General features: G+C 42.3%; 1 protein-coding gene across 1 annotated transcript in view; it reads left to right on the top strand.

Moving 5' to 3' along the window:
* Positions 1-1,311: 1,311 nt before the first annotated feature.
* Positions 1,312-17,980, top strand: part of LOC134351590 (solute carrier family 13 member 4-like) — an 89,111-nt gene continuing 72,442 nt past the window's right edge. Inside the window, exon 1 of the mRNA XM_063057951.1 lies at positions 1,312-1,867. Within this exon, the coding sequence (XP_062914021.1) occupies positions 1,769-1,867 (99 nt within the window). The 5' untranslated portion in view covers positions 1,312-1,768. The remainder of the gene's footprint in view (positions 1,868-17,980) is intronic.

Genomic DNA, 17,980 nt, shown 5'->3' with positions numbered 1-17,980 from the left:
CAGACAGCTTCTATGAAGGGAAATGAACAGGCGACTATTCATTCCCCTCCATAGATGTTGTCCAACCCGCTCCGAAATTCCAATTGTTGCTCAAGATCTCCAGCATTTGCAGAACCTCTTGTGTCTATCATTATTTCAATGCTATTTGTGTGATCTTGCTGTGCAGAAATGGACACTATGTTTCCCATATTACAGCAGAAGCTCACGTGAACAGTTTAATCCTTAGCCCTGGCATGTTATAAATGGGACACAAAACGTGTTCTTTAAACCAAGACTTTATTTTTCTTTCAAGAATCATTTTCAGCAAGGTCCTTATGCTGTCCTCCATACTGAGCAGAGGGTGGCACAGCCTGCCATGGAGGGGAACTATGTGCATTGGAAACAATTTTATTCCTTTTCCTGAAAGGAGCTGACAGCGGGAGCGGGCTGAAAGCGAATGGACAGACAATTCACGCTTCAACTTCTGAAGCTTTCTTGGCTGCTGGTGAACATCCTTTTAAACAATATCCAATGGCTCTGTAAAGCAAGACACAAACAGAAACTCTACATGTTCTTTATAAAGAAATTGCGAAGGTTGATATGAAATATGTTCTGCGTAGCTCACCTGAAAAGAGGAGCCCCGATTTTTAAATATTACGACCTCACGTCTACATTATATGTAATTTCAGGACATTTCCATTTTCAGATATCCAGTTTGTTTTTGCATGTGAAAATTGAAGAAGTTAGTTGACTTGGACATCTATTCGGAATTCACGGTATATGATTTAATTAATAATACCCACGGAGTTGTCCACCTTCGTAGTATGATTGCCGTTCTGGGTGGAACACCCGATGCGACATCATCCTGCCTATAAATTCCGAATAGCTTCAAGTTGTATTATTAAATACAGCAAACTTTAAGTAATATCTCCATCCATATCTGCGGTATACTTAGTTCATAAGATTTGCAGTCAATTCTTACCATTCGTTATCTCTAGTATCTTTTTAAGCTATCCAGGACAGCAAGCAAATAAACAAGCGATCCAAGTTCTGTAACAGGTTTTGGTCTGGGCACACACTGGGGTTAAAGGGCAGGGGTATTAACTCTGCACTGGGAGCGCAAATCCCTGCGGATCACCTGAGTAGCTCGGACATTACACAAACCTTTGGGCGGAGATCTGCAAGCGAGGGCTACGGCCTGATTGGAAACAAGAGGAGTTTGTCATGCACTGATTGGCGGGGATTCCCCGCTAGTGGGCGGTGTCTTGCCAAGGCTGAAATTAACTTTTGATAAAAAGCGAAAAGTTTTGAGAAGTTTTAAGGGTAGAGTTAGGAATAGGGTCAGGGTAAAGGACAGACAGAGGGAAAAAAAAGTTGCAGTTTCCTACCACATCACCATCTACTTGAAGAAAGTTATCGGCGGTTTTCCAATTGATCGCAGCGAAAGAGATACGAGAGAGAACACCCGGTACCGGCTCTGAAGCTTCACGGAGGAAATTCAAGCACGGGAGCACGTTGCTTTCGGGCTTGAGCGACACAGCGTAAAACAGGGCAACAATCTGGCAAGAAGACATCGAGGAATTATCCCCAAACTAGAGACACTGGGTATTAGAGTGGAACTACTAATAACAAACATCTTTAGACAACTGACAGAAAAATCGGATATCATCACCTTGGAAAGGTTTCCTAACTCGAAGCACATCCACCTCAGGGACCAGCTTTCATCACGTGCCTCCAATGAGAAGTTCCTTCGTTCAGTAAAGCCTGAAGATTTGCTACTTAAGACACTATGGGGATGCTGAGGAACATCTGGAGAGCCCGGAAACTGTTGCTGGTCATCTTGATCCCCCTTCTGATGTTACCTCTGCCTGTCCTCTACCCTGACAGTGTAAGTGCACCATTTCATTCAGCCTTCATCACGCAGCTTCGCAAAGTACCGCGGTTTCACGTGATCTCTCTCCACCCCCCCCCCACCTCGTGGCTGCAAGACAGCTAACCGAGTACAGCCACGGTGGTGATCAAGTGTTACTTCAATATCAATTGGCGTTGTATTGCAAAAAAAAACATACACCCTTCATTGTTGAGGTATATAACGGATGCATTTAGAAAATAACGAAAATTAGATGGTTCGCTGACGGCTAATTTATAATTCCCCCGCTGTTGTTCAATTAGTAGCATTTGGTATACTGTAAATTTCCTCAAGATATATGAGCTACTCGGGTTCAATATGGAAAGATTGAAGATCGCGATTTCCAAAGGGTCTTTATGTGGAGATATTCCTAAGGGGAAAGGTGGCACTAGAGTGGACTCCAAGATGTCCTTTTCTAATGATAACCATTCCATGGGTCTATGTAGGGACTTTTCAAGTAGATACGGTCATAAAATGAGAGATTAGAGGGGTGGCCAAGATCTGGGTTAAAATCCTGGAATTAAAATGAGGAGTCAGGGTGGGGTTGCTGGAGGAGAGGCAGCTAGATCATGGCCAGACAACTGGAGTCAGGACTGGTGAGTGGGGAAAGAGTACAGAAGAAAGTTATAAGAGTATTTGTGGGTGAGGCTGAGTAGAATATAAGGAAGAGAGCTTTCAGTTTGAAGAAAGTGTGGAAGAGAGTTTTTCAAGAAACTGAGATGCATTACTGAATGTGTCTTCTACACCCTCTCTATGTATAGTGCCTAGGTGGAAGGAATTAAATATTAATTCTTTCATTTGGCTCAGGGCCAGGATGAGTGAAGTTAAAGATGAATGGTATTATAATCAGTAGGCTTTGGTTTTTGCCTCTAATCCAGGGAATGATGAATTATTTAAATAATATCTCAAATGACACTAATACCCTTTCATGACTTGTCCATGGTGTGTATTACAGTGTTGGCTATTCTACTCTTGATGTATCACAACTGTGACCAAGTTTCTTCCCCAAACTATCTGCAAACATTTCTAATCACTTTGGGAAGGAACTCTACCATCGTTAACATAAAGATTTTGTGGTGAATTGTAGTATCCTGGCTGTGGACATAGAAAATGGCACAGCAATACTTCAATCAGCTCTTGTCCTTCAAAGATATCCCAAAATGCTTTATGCAGAGCAGATTAATCTGATGTCTGTTTAATGCATTTACATTATCTGGAAAATTACAATGTGATGAAAAATCTATTTTTGATGCAATGATAGAGAGAGAACACGTTAAAATATATCAGGTGTGGTCCCTTAAGGCCTTTAACACATCTGTCATAGAAACACCTTCTTGAATTAGTGGCAAAAGTACTATTCCCAACCAAGATTTTGTTTGTTCACAATTACAGTGTGCATCTATCCACTGATTAGAAAAAAAACTCAAATCATTGATTGTCTCTAATCTTGAACACTTCCAAAGGGAAAAAAAAATCAGATTATGCCCTGCCTGTGTTGTCAGAGGTAGCTTCAGTCACAACTATATCTGTGTTCCGCTTCAGAAATCAGCGTGATATTACTTGGTATGGTGAACCCATCCTATGGTGATTTACCTTCATCCTTTCCAATCCTTTGGTGTTTGGGGAACGGCCACAGGACTGTGCATTATGGCTCAGATGTACAATTCAGTGATTTTAATCACGAACACAATGGCCTTTCAGAGATTTCATTAAAAGCATAGTACCTCTCAGTAAGTTTGAAAAGACGACTAATCTTGGTGGTTAAATGCAAGGTCTGATCATAAACACCTAAGCCACAACTTTTAAATGCACTTTAATGGCCTGAGCTTTAGTCCGGCAGGACCCATTGTAGTTAAACAATTCACAAATAAATTGGGATGAACTTTAGAATCAGTAAGATGCAATTCCGCAGAAAAAAAAATGTAATTGAAACCAATAAATCACGTCAAGGGGAACATGTATCTGATCCCGTTACACAATGCTAACGGGGTCGTGTCTCAGTGCACCTTACATACTGTAATCTGTATCAGGTTTTTTCAGGATTACATTCAAAAACAAAGATAACAGGAGATAAGTTTCTTCAAGGTATACTCCATCTCTAGTAATGAGGTAAATGGTAAACAAGATAAAGTAAAGGTTTAGAATGCAGTGAAGCAGCTCTCTGTCCATCATATCCCATACCTGTTAGAATCCTTGTATTCTGCACAAAAATAATTGAGTGGCAGAGAACTAACAGGCAGATGAATAGTAAAAGGAATTTCTGTATTCTATGGGGGATTTTTCCAGCATCCTCTTCCAGTCTGCTGGCACTACATTAATGATAAGTGTGATTTTTAAGAGTATGATTTGCATTGAAACTTTTAGTATGGACATCTTGGGGAATATAAAGTGCCTGAAATTCTAAATGTGCTGGTATTATTGGGATTTAATGAAGTCCATCAGATTCATGCAAATGAAACTACCATAATCTTCACAGGAAGTGTCAAAATTAATTTTTGTGCATTTTGCTCTTTGCTTTTAAACACACAGAGAAATACTATATGTCACAAGATGTGTATCTTGAAGAGCTGCTTGTGACAAGCAAGCTGTGTACTTAATTCTCCAATATTTTTGATGGGCTGAGTTGTTTGTGTTATTGCTGCTGTTTTTCAATATTTGCACCATAATCAAACTCCATGTTTCCTAACATAATCTTAATGGGGGTATCTACAAAGTGAACCTATTTAAATATTCCTAGCATCAGGCCATCCAAAGGATTTTCCCTGAACATTATTACAGGGAGCAGATTCCAGTATTTTTTGTCATCTGGTATGCATTGTGAGATTCCATCTGATGTGTTACTTTAGAATTAAAAAGAATATAGCATAAAATTTAGAAAGCTAAAAAAAAACATTTTTTATTTTATTTCTGTCAGCCTACTTCCAATTCAACCTTTAAGTTATCTACCTATTTTATAACGGAGGAGCTACAACAGCAGTCAGGATTACATGAACCAAAAAGGCAGTTAGGATCAGTATGAAGAAATGAAAGAATTTGAGCTTGGGTCAGAAGTCGGCATTTCCAGATGAAGTTTCAAGTCCTAGTCAAGCATTTGTCACCATCTCTTTTGAATGTGCAACAGCATTTGTGGAGTCCAAAGCTGCTTTGATTTCCACACTATTGCTCTAGGTAATCTGGCTGGTACTGAAGATGTGTTTGAAATTTATGCAGGCGATACATTGATACAGGGCTGGAGTCGGCGTCTCTACCAGAGGTGAAAATCAACAGTCATCCTGATACTAATGATGTTAAGTTGGAAGCTCAACTCAGAATTTTGTAAAGGTTCATTCAGTGTAGGACAGCTGCCAGAGAGATGCAGACAGTGGTAAGGGAATGGAGTTTCTGATTGGGACAGAAGACAGAGGCCTAGCCAGTAGCAGGTGTTGGGGAAGGAGTGAAACAATTTAGCAGTATTAGAAGAGTTTGGGAAGAGATGATGAGGTAGAGCTGAATGTTCTCAATGTACACATTAAAGCTGCAATTGTGTTTGGTGCTGGCAAGAAACAATATGGAGATGAGAAAATGGAAGGGGACAAGGAAAGGTCTCTGATGTACTTCCACAAGACTAACCATCATAGTGTCTAATCACAACTGGATAGAAAACATGAAGTGATTGTTAAGCAGCTGAATAGAACAAATATCTGTAAGTGCCCCCTTGAAATCACTAACCTTTTCTTTACATTGTCTATACCCTCCACCTAGTTCTGCGTGGAATGGTCTGACTCCGTTGAATCAGCTCCCCAGTATGGTTGGGATGTGGGGCCTCTTGGTGAATGGAACAAAAAACCTCTTGGAACAGTTGTGAAGGAACATGGCCTTGCCTTTTTGTGATTCACCCTGGCACCTGCGCCAACTCGAAATGCTCATAGACGCTCATCCATTCACAGTTTGACTGTGGATTTGAGCAAAGTATGGTGCTGCTGTCTGTTGAGAGGCTCTGACCTGAGTACCTTCGCTTTCTGGGATTATCACCCCAAAGCAGAATCTGCCCTAAATTATTTGGGTGGCATGTAACACTTTTCACCTGAGCATCCCAGTGTTCAATCCATTCTCATTCCTTCCCTTCAGTAGGCTGAGGCTGACTGAAATTCCACAGGTTTTCAGGGACAGTATTCTCAGGGATTCTAGTAGGATTGCCATAAACAAGGCCCGATATGCAAAATCACAAATCAGATGCCTCTGTAGCCATGTGTAGTTGGGGTGCTAATGAGCTGGTTTAAATATTATTTTTGTCACTGACTTTGAATAATATGTAATTTATTAGTGTCCGTAAATAACTCATAGTTGCTCATTGTGCTGGAGAGCTCTTTATTTCAAACATTTGCCCTCACTTTTAGTGAAAAGTGAGGGTAAAAAAAGGAGGGAACGTCGACTCAGACCATCAGAGGCCTGTGTCGGGAATTTTCATGCCTTACAAGTCGCAAACTGGGCAACTGCGTAACAGAGGACTCTCTGATCTACGGGCTGCTCCTGGGGACGCACACGGAGACCAACATCCGGTGCTGCTGGCAGATCATCAACTCGGTGAAAGATGCTCTTTGGTCGGCCCAAAACTTGATGATCTACCAGCACATGGAGATGTCCGTGGGAGAATGCTGCCGACTGGCACATTCTCGGCTGCAGGAGTACGTGCTGAGGGACGCACTGAAACTTGGTGCAGCCACCGCAAGGGCCCAGTGGGGAAGGACCACGGTATAGGTTTCCCCACCCGTGGGAGTGAGAGGGGTCGGGTGACCGGGAGTATACCCCTCAACAATGATATGGTAAGGTGAACAACTGGAGTGCCATGTGGGCGGCCATAAGTATGGACATGTACTGACTATAATGGAAACATATGTAAAGGATGGAAAGTTATTGAATGGTTTATTGTATATAATTTTATTTTTGAATAAAGTATATTTTGAAATTTAAAAAAAAAAATTGGAAGTCTGTGTGGGCACCACTCCTCACACAGACACTAGAGCAATGTGTGGTTAGGTGCCTTGCTCAAGGACACAAACACGCTGCCACAGCTGAGGCTCGAATGAGTGACCTTCAGATCACTAGACAGACGCCCTAACCACTTGGCCACGTGCCAACAAAAAAAAAACAGGGACAAATTCTTCCTGAGCAGGACGCTGTGTGGGTAGGACACACACAATGCTGGAGGAACTCAGCAGGCCGGGCAGCATCTATGGAAAAGAGTACAGTCGACATTTCAGGCCGAGACCCTTCATCAGGACTGGCAGGTCTTTTAAGATAAATTGACAGGCTACTAAGTGCTATGTAAGAGCTATGATGTTGGGTAGATGCTTTCTTCTGTAAACAGGTTGAAGAGAGATGGGCTTATTTTGTACAGGGGGATGGTAGTTCTTTGCACAATTGAATTAAGTGACACAAATCATGATTCAACTTATTGAATCATGATTTGTATCATATCCTGTCTCATCAAATGATGGATTTGACCATGTTTAGAAAGTGTCCAAAAGATAGTTAACTGCTAGTTTACATCACTGTGCAAGCAGATAAATGGTAGCCTGGGTGTGATTAACATGAGTTTTAAGATAATAAAGCTTTTACAATGACTTTAGCACCATGGTGCTGCTTTGTGGAAACACACTGAAAATACTGTAATCTGGAGGAAAATAAAACTGCTGGAAGACCTCAGCAGATCAGATCAGATAGAGGCAGAAGGATGGTTGATGCTTCAGGCTGAGACCATGTATCAAGACTGGTATAGGCTAGTATTTCATAGATCTATATATTAAATATCTGCAAAATTATAATAATTTGCTCGCAATTTGTATGGCCATATGGTAGAGATGATGTGAATCAAATCTTCCCATAATGTGCAAAATTTAATTAAAAGTACCTTTCAATTAATATGACAACACTGTACAAAAACCTTAGGGGTGAGTGTGTGTATATTTTGCATGGTACTGTATATATGTAAAATTAATTCAAAATGCATATATAGTAATGCCTATAATATATTTCTGTAATGTCCCTTCTAGAAGTCAATTTGGAACAAATATCAATTCAAAATCAATATAATATATTTTCAGGGGATTTTTTCTTTGTTTTAACTTTGTACGCCACTGGATGTTGTTGCTAAGAATGAAACACCATTTTTCTCATCAGAGTCAATGTTGTGGTACAAGTTATATTTTGTTTAGGTGAGATGCAGAGTAAGGGCTTCCTCCACAGAATGCCTTAGTACAACCATTATCATTTCTTTTTCATAACTTGGCCTTTAGGTTAGTTAAAATGGCACTATGGGATCATCATCATTATGCGCCCTGCCATATGATATGGGCAATCGTGGTCTTTCCAGGACCATGACAGACATCCCACCCTGCAAAAACTCATTTCAGGGACGTAGCACCATCAATTTATGGGAGACTTCCAGGAGAGGTGGGATGTCTGCAATGGAGAATCTCCTTAGCAGCTAGCCAGCTAGTTTAAATAGCGTTAGCTATGCTAATGAACGAATGACACCTGTTAAACTCACCTCAACAGTCATTTAACCCACCATGGGCAATAGAAAAGTCACTGTTTCAAACAGTGCAGCGAGCAGCACTGTCATTATTTTGACCCCTATTAGGCAGGGGTGCACTTTAGTGTAGTCTGGGGTGACGTATGTTTTATATCTTTTTTTGGAACACTGCCATGGCGTGTTTTTTTTCTCTCTGTCTCTGTCTCTGTCTCTGTCTCTCTCTCTCTCTCATTTCCCAGATATGGTATATAACTTTTCAGGCATCAGGGAGCCACTATTAATACAGGGAGACTCCCGGAAGTTCCGGGAGAGGTGGGATGTCTGCCACGATCGCTCTTGGCAAATTTTTCTACAGAACTGGTTTGCTATTGCTGCCTTCTGGGCAGTGTCTTTACTAGATGGGTGACCCCAGCCATTATCAGTACTCTTCGGAGATTGTCTACCTGGTGTCAGTGGTTGCATAGCCAGAACTTGTGATATGCATCAGCTACTCATACGACCATCCATCACCTGCTCCTACGGCTTCATGTGAATTGAATTGACTTTATTTCTTACATCCTTCACGTACATGAGGAGTAAAAATCTTTACGTTACGTCTCTGTCTAAATGTGCAATGGGCAATCGTAGTAATTTATTATAAATAGAACAGTCAATGTAACGTAGAATACACTCAAATCAGCATGAGAATCAGTCTGATGGCCTGGTGGAAGTAGCTGTCCCAGAGCCTGTTGGTCCCGGCTTTTATGCTGTGGTACCATTCCAGGATCAGTGAGTTACACCTTGCCCAAGGGTGACCCATAGGCTAGCGGAGAGAAGGAGCACCTTATACCTTTGGTAGAGGTGCATCTCCACCCCACCACTATGGGGTAAGTCATAGTAAGTCATTGTTTTCCTTGAAGGCTGCACATGATGACACAGATGAAATCTGTCAATATGGAGATGCTTAGTTAATTCCCCTCTCAACCAAAGTGGTGACTGAACTGGTATAATTGAGCTATTGCACATTAGTTTTTTGGAACCATCTTTAACTAGGAATATTTAGCAGGAGGCTGTGTTCACTATGGTTCTATTGGAAGAGATCCTGTATACACCAAGACATGTCTGCAGTAGAGTGGAGCTTGATACCATGGTGTGTAATGTATTCCATCCAAACCTGCAGATACAAGGCAACACAAGGACTGTTTTGCCCATTCTTTAAATGCCAGACACAACCCACTATCGGGCACTACTGAATATACTGCATCCCCAGTGGTCTAAAATCCTCATTTACTGGGACACATCCCAAGCATATCCTTCATAACTTTGTGTAAGGGAAGCCACAAATGCTCTCAATTCCTAGATTGCTTCAGAATGCCTATAACATGGCCTGTGATTGGGTCTTGATTTGCAGTTTAGATATCTTTGTAAAATCATCGAGCATCTCTGGTCTTGTGCTATCTTAGCAGCAGGACATCCTTCTACTCCTGCCCTAGCAGCAGACCTTTGGTAACCCCTTATGTGCAGTTCCATCCTTTAGTTAATGTCCAGTGACTATCCTTCCAGTTGGCTGGCCACATTAGATTGTCTTCACCTTTGGTCTCTTCTAGCTCTTGTTTCACTGCCTGTCCAGTTTCACTAACTGAAAAGAGAAGGCTGCAAGACTGGAGTTAATGACAGTGGGAAGGAATGTAAGAATCGACTGTGCACATCTGCAGCTTGAAGGGGCAATAAGATGTCTGATGGAGGATTAGGGCTGTGAGGATATTGTTATCAGGGGTATCGGTTAATAACCAGCCGCACAGAATGGTCTGGGGAGCCTATAGTACACATGCCCAAAAAGGCATGCACAAAAATTTTGTTGGCATGCAGTGCCACTCGGTTATTTAAAACTCACTCATAATAAAAAGATGCATAATGATCATCAGTACTGCCAAATGAAGTGGTGAATGATTTTTTTTTACATCTCGAGAGCAGTAAGATATTTTTATGGGAAAAGTTTCACACCGACTTGGTGCCAGAACACATGATGTTGGATGAGACGTTTTGAAATCCTTAGTGGCCTGGTATACAGTACATATTAGTACTTAGTGGTAAGTGGTTACAATAATATTTTGTCATTATTATTGTTTAATTGTCTTACAAAAGATTAAGAATAATTTTTGAATGTTTTAAAATGCTTCATTTATTTCAGTCTCTGTAATTTATTAATAGTAAAACAATGAAAACATAAACAACAGGGTTAATCTATTCCTTAAATATGATAAATATTGTTACTAATTCATTAATCAGTGATGATCTATGCTCAAAATTTACTCTAGTATGCAAGAGAATTATTAGAAGATTTATCGCCAATCTAAGCCCATGCTCTCAAAAACATTTCGCCACCCTGGAGCGCATGACTGAATTAACACTTCCTTCCCTGTTTAGTCTAATGTACTTAGCAGCACAGTTAGTATTGGATGGCATAATCATGTCAATAAACTGGCAGCAGAAGGTTGCCCCAGGGTGAATAAGCCTGGGCTAAGTACTCATCTCGATTGCTTGCCCTTTTGCTCGTAACCTCAAAAGGTTTTGTGATATGAATTGTCATAAGTTTCAGCCTAGAAATTGAAATTCTCTTCATTTTGGTGCAGTAAATGGGTGCTGTATTAGTGTTCTTGGCCAATCTCTTGATATACAGAAAAAAACCTAAATCGGGCAATGAGCAAAAAAGCTCACTCTCCCGATTCATGTATGTACCATTTATGTACATGAGACTCTAGGGAGTATGTTCTGTAGTCTAAATGGAAAAGCTTTTAAAGACCTGAAGCACACTTCCCATAACCAGTAAAGATTTTGGAAAGATGGGAAGGGAAGACAGCGTAGGTTGGGATTCTATCAGAAAGCTTGAATGCACAAAGCTACCTCAGGAACATCAACATCAATAGGAGGAGGGTATGCTTCATTTGAACAAGTTCTTGGCAAATTCCCTCTGGAGTGTTCAGCACTGCTGTGCAGCAATATTATCGGCTTCAAAGGCGGACACCCTGTAGTTTTACAAAAACGCTGTGGATCTTGGGGGTTGTTTCTGCGGAGCAGTTGCATGAACTTGGTTTACATTCTCTTGAGATTAGAATGTTGAAAGGTAATTTTATTGAGGACTTCAAAATGATTTTGTAGTGGGATAGGATTTCTACCAGTGGAAGAAATACAAAATAAAATAACTTAAAATTAAATTTGCATAATTTGAATGTTTAACCCAAAGGGTAACAGAAATGTGGAATATGCTTACCATAAAGATGATCTTAGGAAACAGAAGGGGTTCATAAAGTTCCTTGAATCTTTGGTAGTTCTCAGCGCGATCACATCACCACCATTCCCCTATAATTTATTAACTCTCACCTGCCCGCCAACTCTCACCTAATTCGTTTACCACCCACCTGCACAAGGAAATGAATGGGGCAATTAACCTACCAACCTGCATTTCTTTTGGGATTTGGAAGGAAACGAGGACCCAGGGCAAACCCACACACAGACAGTACCTGAAGTAGGAGTGAACCCTGGCTAGTGGAGGGTTTTGGATGTTGGATTATTTGAGATATTCAAGAGCGAGGATTGAAGAGCCTTTTTGTGATGTCTATCAAGACACAAGGCACAAAATGGTAGTTGATTCAAATGCAGGTCAGTTGTAGTCTAATTAAATGGTTGCATACACTGAAGGGGTTCTATATACATGAACACCTCAGAATAGGAGCAGCAGTAGGCTTTCAGGCCCCAGGCCTACCCCAGTATTCAATATCATTGTGCCTGATATTGCTCTTCAGTCCAGTTCAACATGGCCCTCGGAGACCTGTACCTTTGCCTGGCATCCGTCTTCCCCTGTTCACATGTGAAATTATTCCAAAGGCAGAATCCATATAGAAATCTTTAACACAAAGTAACTATGAGCCATCAAAGGAGATCTCAAAAGCTGGTTGTTTAGATTGCTTCCCAGATCAATATATTGCTGGTTCTGAGAGGCTGTAGAGGAAAAAAATGCTAATGTGGAAAACAGAAATTGGGCCCAATGTAAAAATGAAGACAATGAACAGTTAAAAGGTGATGGAACTGGGCTGGTGAAAGGCAAGGTTCAATTGGCAGAGAGGTTAGCAAACAGGACAATGGTAAAATTGGAGAAGGAGCCAGAGGTTCTAACTCCTGAGAGTTACATTTCAGTCTGATATCAGTACATTCCTCTTGACTTAAGATTGTAGAGAGAGCAGACTTCTGTTTGGAGGTAAAAATTCTGGATCCAACGGCAAATATTAATGGGGACATGAGAGTCCATCTTGATGGATGAACTTGGATAGGAAAATGGTTTTCATTTCTGTAATATGACAACAGGGAGGAAAACTTGAGATTAATCAGATATTTTTGTTCATTTGCATAACTTGCCAATTCATGATGGACATAATTTACAGTTCATCCATAAATGTTGCAGAGTGACACAACAGGGAAAGAGAATTTCAGCCCTCCAGCCCTGCTGACCACTAAACTCCCAAATATATTATTTTGACACTAATCCATTTACAATTTCTACTTTTTTCATTTTTTTCCCCTCTCCACATTCTCATTAATTGTCCCCTGATTCTACCTCTCACCCATACACCAGGGACAATTTACAATATCAAATTAACCTCCCAGGCTGCACATCCTTGTGACCTGAGAGGAAGCTGGAGTACCTGGGGAAACCTGCGTGGTTACACAGACAACACACAAACTCCCACACGGTCCGCACTGGAGGTTAGGATCAAACCTGGGTTAGGCAGTACCTCAACCAGCTGTGCCACTGCAGTCTGAGAAAGAAGGAAGGACCTTTGTTTTTGAATAGCTGCTGGTCATGCTGAAATTACTTCAAAAGTATTGTTGGGAATGAAGGTCTAGATCTTGGCCAGTGACAGTGACGAATAACAACACACTTCCCAGAATAGATGGAAGGTAGCCTGTAAGAAAACTTGGGAGTTGTTCCCTTATTCCTACTATCCTTGTCCATTCAGCTGGCTTGAGAAATGCTGTAGAGTAATTTTGGGGAGTCGGAGATTGTACACGATGTGCAGGTACTGCGGAGAGTGAATGCTAATGAAGGTGAATTCAAGCAAGCAGCTTTGTGATGGGTAGTTTGATTTATATAATTTTTTTTTGCTCAAGCAGATGGGTGATATTCCATTACATTTTTGTCTTGTAAATGTTAGAAAGGCTTCAGGAAATGAAGTGGTGTCACTTGATTGCAGGAAACTCAATGTCACTCAACCAACATCACCAAAACAATTACTTAGCTCACTGATGCTTGAAGGATCTTGCTTAGGGCAAATCAAATTAATAGTTGCATTTCCAACTAAGCAACTATGTGCGCTCTTCTTTTAAAAAAAAAGCTTGGTTATAAAGTGCTTCAAGATGTTCTGAAACCATAAGGGATAATCAAATCATTTCCCTCCTTGCTTTTGAATAAACTATTCTTTTAATAAATAAAATGGAGAATAAGTATCCTAGAACAAAAGTATGATTTTGGGAGCTATTTTGTCATTAATTATTCATTATTATGTAACTGTGGAGATATTGTGCGAGTAAGAAAAATGAAGTCATTCTATTTCACTCCAGTTCTTCAAGCAGGTAATCTCACTTCCTGAAGTTTGTACTCTCATCCTCTGGCTAGGCAGCTAAAGATTCTTTTATCTCTTTACTAGTGTGGAATGCAATTAGTGATCCATTCATGTTTTGCCCAGAGCTTTCAAAATGACTGTCCTCCTCCTATCTGCATACGGGCAGAGGTTAAAGAGCAAGACTTCAGAGATTAGGACAATAGAGGTGGTCGCAGGAGGCAGAGGTTGCGGCTACGGTATTGCTTTGAGTTGGACAGGGCCGTGTTCAAGGACTCATCTGAGGGTCTGAATGAATACATCACAGTTGCCATGGACTTTATAAAAACAATTGCAGACAAGTGAGACCCCACAAAATCATTCAGGGTCTTCCTCACCCTGAAGCCCTGGATGAACCAAGAGATCTGCGGTCTGCTGAGGGTAAGATCAGTTGTATTTTACTGGCTGACAGACCGAAATGCCAGAGGTGCAGATACAACCTCTGGAATGCCAAGTCACATGTGAAGTGGCAATTCTGGACCAAGCTTGAATCACTGAGGAATGCTTAACAGCTGTGGTAGGGCTTGAATGCTATCACTTCCTACAAAGTGAAACCAAAGTGAAAAGTGACGACAGGGTTTTGCTCTCGGATGAGCTCTGTCTGTCTTTTATACTAGCTCTGACCATCAAAGCATGAAGGCACCTTCACGAATGTTCACATGCCCCAATAACCTTGTGGTTTCAGTCTCTTTCGTGACATGAGAGCATCCTTCAGTACAGTAAACCCATGGAAAGCATTCAGCCCAGATGGGGTATCTGGCCAAGTACTGAAGCCCTGTACTGATCAACTGGCTGGAGTGTTCACTGAGATCTTTAACCTCTTGCTTCGGGAGTCTGAGGTACCCAACTATTTCAAGCAGGCTTCAATTATATGGGACACAAAATACTCTGCAGATGCTGGGGTCAAAGCAACACTCACAACATGCTGGAGGAACTCAGCGGGTCGGGCAGCATCCGTGGAAATGATCAGTCAATGTTTCGGGCCGGAACCCTTCGCCAGGACTGTAGAGGGAAGGGGCAGAGGCCCAATAAAGAAGGTGGGGGGAGGGTGGGAAGGAGAAGGCTGGTAGGTTCCAGGTGAAAAACCAGTAAGGGGAAAGATAAAAGGGTGGGGGAGGGGACAGAGTGAAATAGGGATGGGGGAAGGGAGGGAGAGGGAATTACCGGAAGTTGAAGAATTCTATGTTCATACCAAGAGGCTGGAAGACGGTATATGAGGTGTTGCTCCTCCAACCTGAGTTTAGCCTCATCATGACAGTAGAGGAGGCCATGTATGGACATATCCGAAAGGGAATGGGAAGCAGAGTTGAAGTGGGTAGCTATCGGGAGATCCTGTCTGTTATGGCGGCTGGAGCGGAAGTGCTCGACGAAGCGGTCCCCCAATCTGCATCGGGTCTCACCGATGTACAGGAGGCCGCACCGGGAGCACGGGATGCAATAGATGACCCCAACAGACTCACAAGTGAAGTGTTGCCTCACCTGGAAGGACTGTTTGGGGCCCTGAATGGTGGCAAGAGAGGAGGTGTAGGGACAGGTGTAGCACTTACGCTTTCAGGGATAAGTGCTGGGTGGGAGATCCGTGGGGAGGGACGTGTGGATCAGAGAGTTGCGGAGGGACCGATCCCTGCGGAAAGCGGAGAGGGAAAGTTGTGCTTAGTGGTGGGGTCCTGGTGAAAGTGGTGGAAGTTGTGGAGGATAATGTGCTGGATCCGGAGGCTGGTGGGGTGGTAGGTGAGGACAAAGGGAACTCTGTCCCTGTTGTGGTTGTGGGAGGATGGGGTGAGGGCCGAAGTGTGGGAAATGGAGGAGTTGCGGGTGAGGGCATCATTGATAACGGCAGAAGGGAAACCACGATCCTTAAAGAAAGAGGACATTTGAGATGTCCTGGAATGGAAAGCCTCATCCTGGGAGCAGTTGCCACGGAGACAGAGGAACTGGGTATAGGGAATGGCATTTTTGCATGTGGTGGGGTGGGGAGGGGTATAGTCGAGGTAGTTATGAGAGTCAGTGGGCTTGTAGAAGATGTCAGTGGACAGTCTGTCTCCAGAGATGGAGACCGAGAGATCGAGAAGGGGGAGAGAAGTGTCCGAGATAGACCAAGTGAATTTGAGGGCTGGGTGGAAGTTTGAAGTAAAGTCGATGAAATTGACGAGCTCAGCATGGGTGCAGGAAGCAGCACCAATGTAGTCGTCAACGTAGCGAAGGAAAAATTGGGGAGTAGTACCAGAATAGGTTTGGAGCATAGACTGTTCCACATAACCAATGAAGAGGCAGGCATAGCTGGGGCCCATGCGAGTGCCCATAGCTACACCCTTGGTCTGAAGAAAGTGGGAAGAGCCAAGAGACAAGTTATTAAGTGTGAGTACCAGTTCTGCCAACTGGAGGAGGGTAGTGGTGGTGGGGAACTGGTGAGGTCTATTATCCAGAAAGTAGCGGAGGGCTTTGAGGCCTTCTTGATGGGGAATAGAGGTGTATAAGGATTGGACATCCATAGTGAAAATGAAGCAGTCGGGACCGGGGAACTGGAAGTTATTGAAGAGGTGGAGGGCATGGTATGTATCCTGGATGTAGGTGGGGAGGGACTGAACTATGGGTGACAGGTAGGCAGAAGCAAAAGAAAGCATGGCAGTATCTCTACTCTCTTAGGCATTTGTGAAGAATCAACATGTCATCTAAAATTTTTGACAAAATTCTATGGATGTGTGGTGGAGTGTATATGGACTGTCTGTATCATGGCCTGGTATGGAAATATCATTGCCTCTAACAGAAGCACCTACAAAATATAGTGGATGTAGTCTAGTCCATCACTGGTTAATCCCTCCCCACCACTGAGCACATCTACATGGAGTGCTGTCACAGAAAAGCAACATCCATCATCAAGGACCCCCACCATCTAGGCCATGTTATCTTTATGCTGCTGTCTTCAGGAAGGAGGTACAGAAAACGCAGGACCTACACCAGTAGGTTCAGGAACAGTTACTACATGTCAACTATCAGGCTCCTGAACTGGGGGGATAACTTCACTCACCCCAACACTGAATTGTTCCCACAACCTATGGACCGGTTTTCAAGGACTCTTCATCTCACGCTCTTGACAGTTATTGCTTATTTATTTATGATTATCATTTCTAAAAAAATCTTTTTTTGTATTTGCAGTTTGTTGTCGTTCGCATATTGGTTTTTCGTCTCTTTTTTGTGTACTCTTTCATTGATTCTATTGCATTTCTTTGTATTTACTGTGAATGCCTGCAAGAAAATGAATCTCAGGGTTGTATATGCTTTCATATGTACTTTGAGAATAAAATTACTTTGAACTTTTGACTAAATGTTAACAGTTGTGGGTTGGAGGGATAGAAACCATGTGCAGACCCATCATTGTTATCAACACCATCATTAGTGCAGTGTTGTATGACGAGGGCAATCATGATCTTGAGCATGATTGTTCTTGGCTAATTATGGCCTTGGAATATAAAATAGCTCTGAACTTGGCATCTATCTATCCCAGTAACCCACCTATGTAATAGTAGCCCAATCACTGGACAGCTTCCAGTGAACAATGACCCTACTAACTGGTGGTACTTTGGACTGTGGGTGGAAACTGAAGCACCTACAGGAAATCCAGGCTGTTACGGGGAGAACGTACAAACTCCTTACAGGCGGCGCTGGATTTGAACTCTGAACTCCAATGCCCCGAGCTGCCATAGTGTCGTGCTGGCTGCGATGTTACCGTTGCACCCCAAAGCTGATCAAAACTGGAAAATGATTTGGTAGTTATGAATAACAATGCAGTAGCTGGAGTTGTGTATTGTGCTGAAGGGATAGTGTGCAGTGCTGTGGTTATGTCTTGTACTACCCAAACACATTGTGCTATTGCTGTGGGAAGGTGTTGTATTGCCTGAACACAGGGTGTTGTTGCTATGGTAACATGCCTATGGTGTTTTCCAG

This window comes from Mobula hypostoma, chromosome 9 (assembly GCF_963921235.1).
Source record: "Mobula hypostoma chromosome 9, sMobHyp1.1, whole genome shotgun sequence".
Classification (NCBI taxonomy): Eukaryota; Metazoa; Chordata; class Chondrichthyes; order Myliobatiformes; family Myliobatidae; genus Mobula; species Mobula hypostoma.
This window is presented reverse-complemented; position numbering and strand designations above follow the sequence as displayed.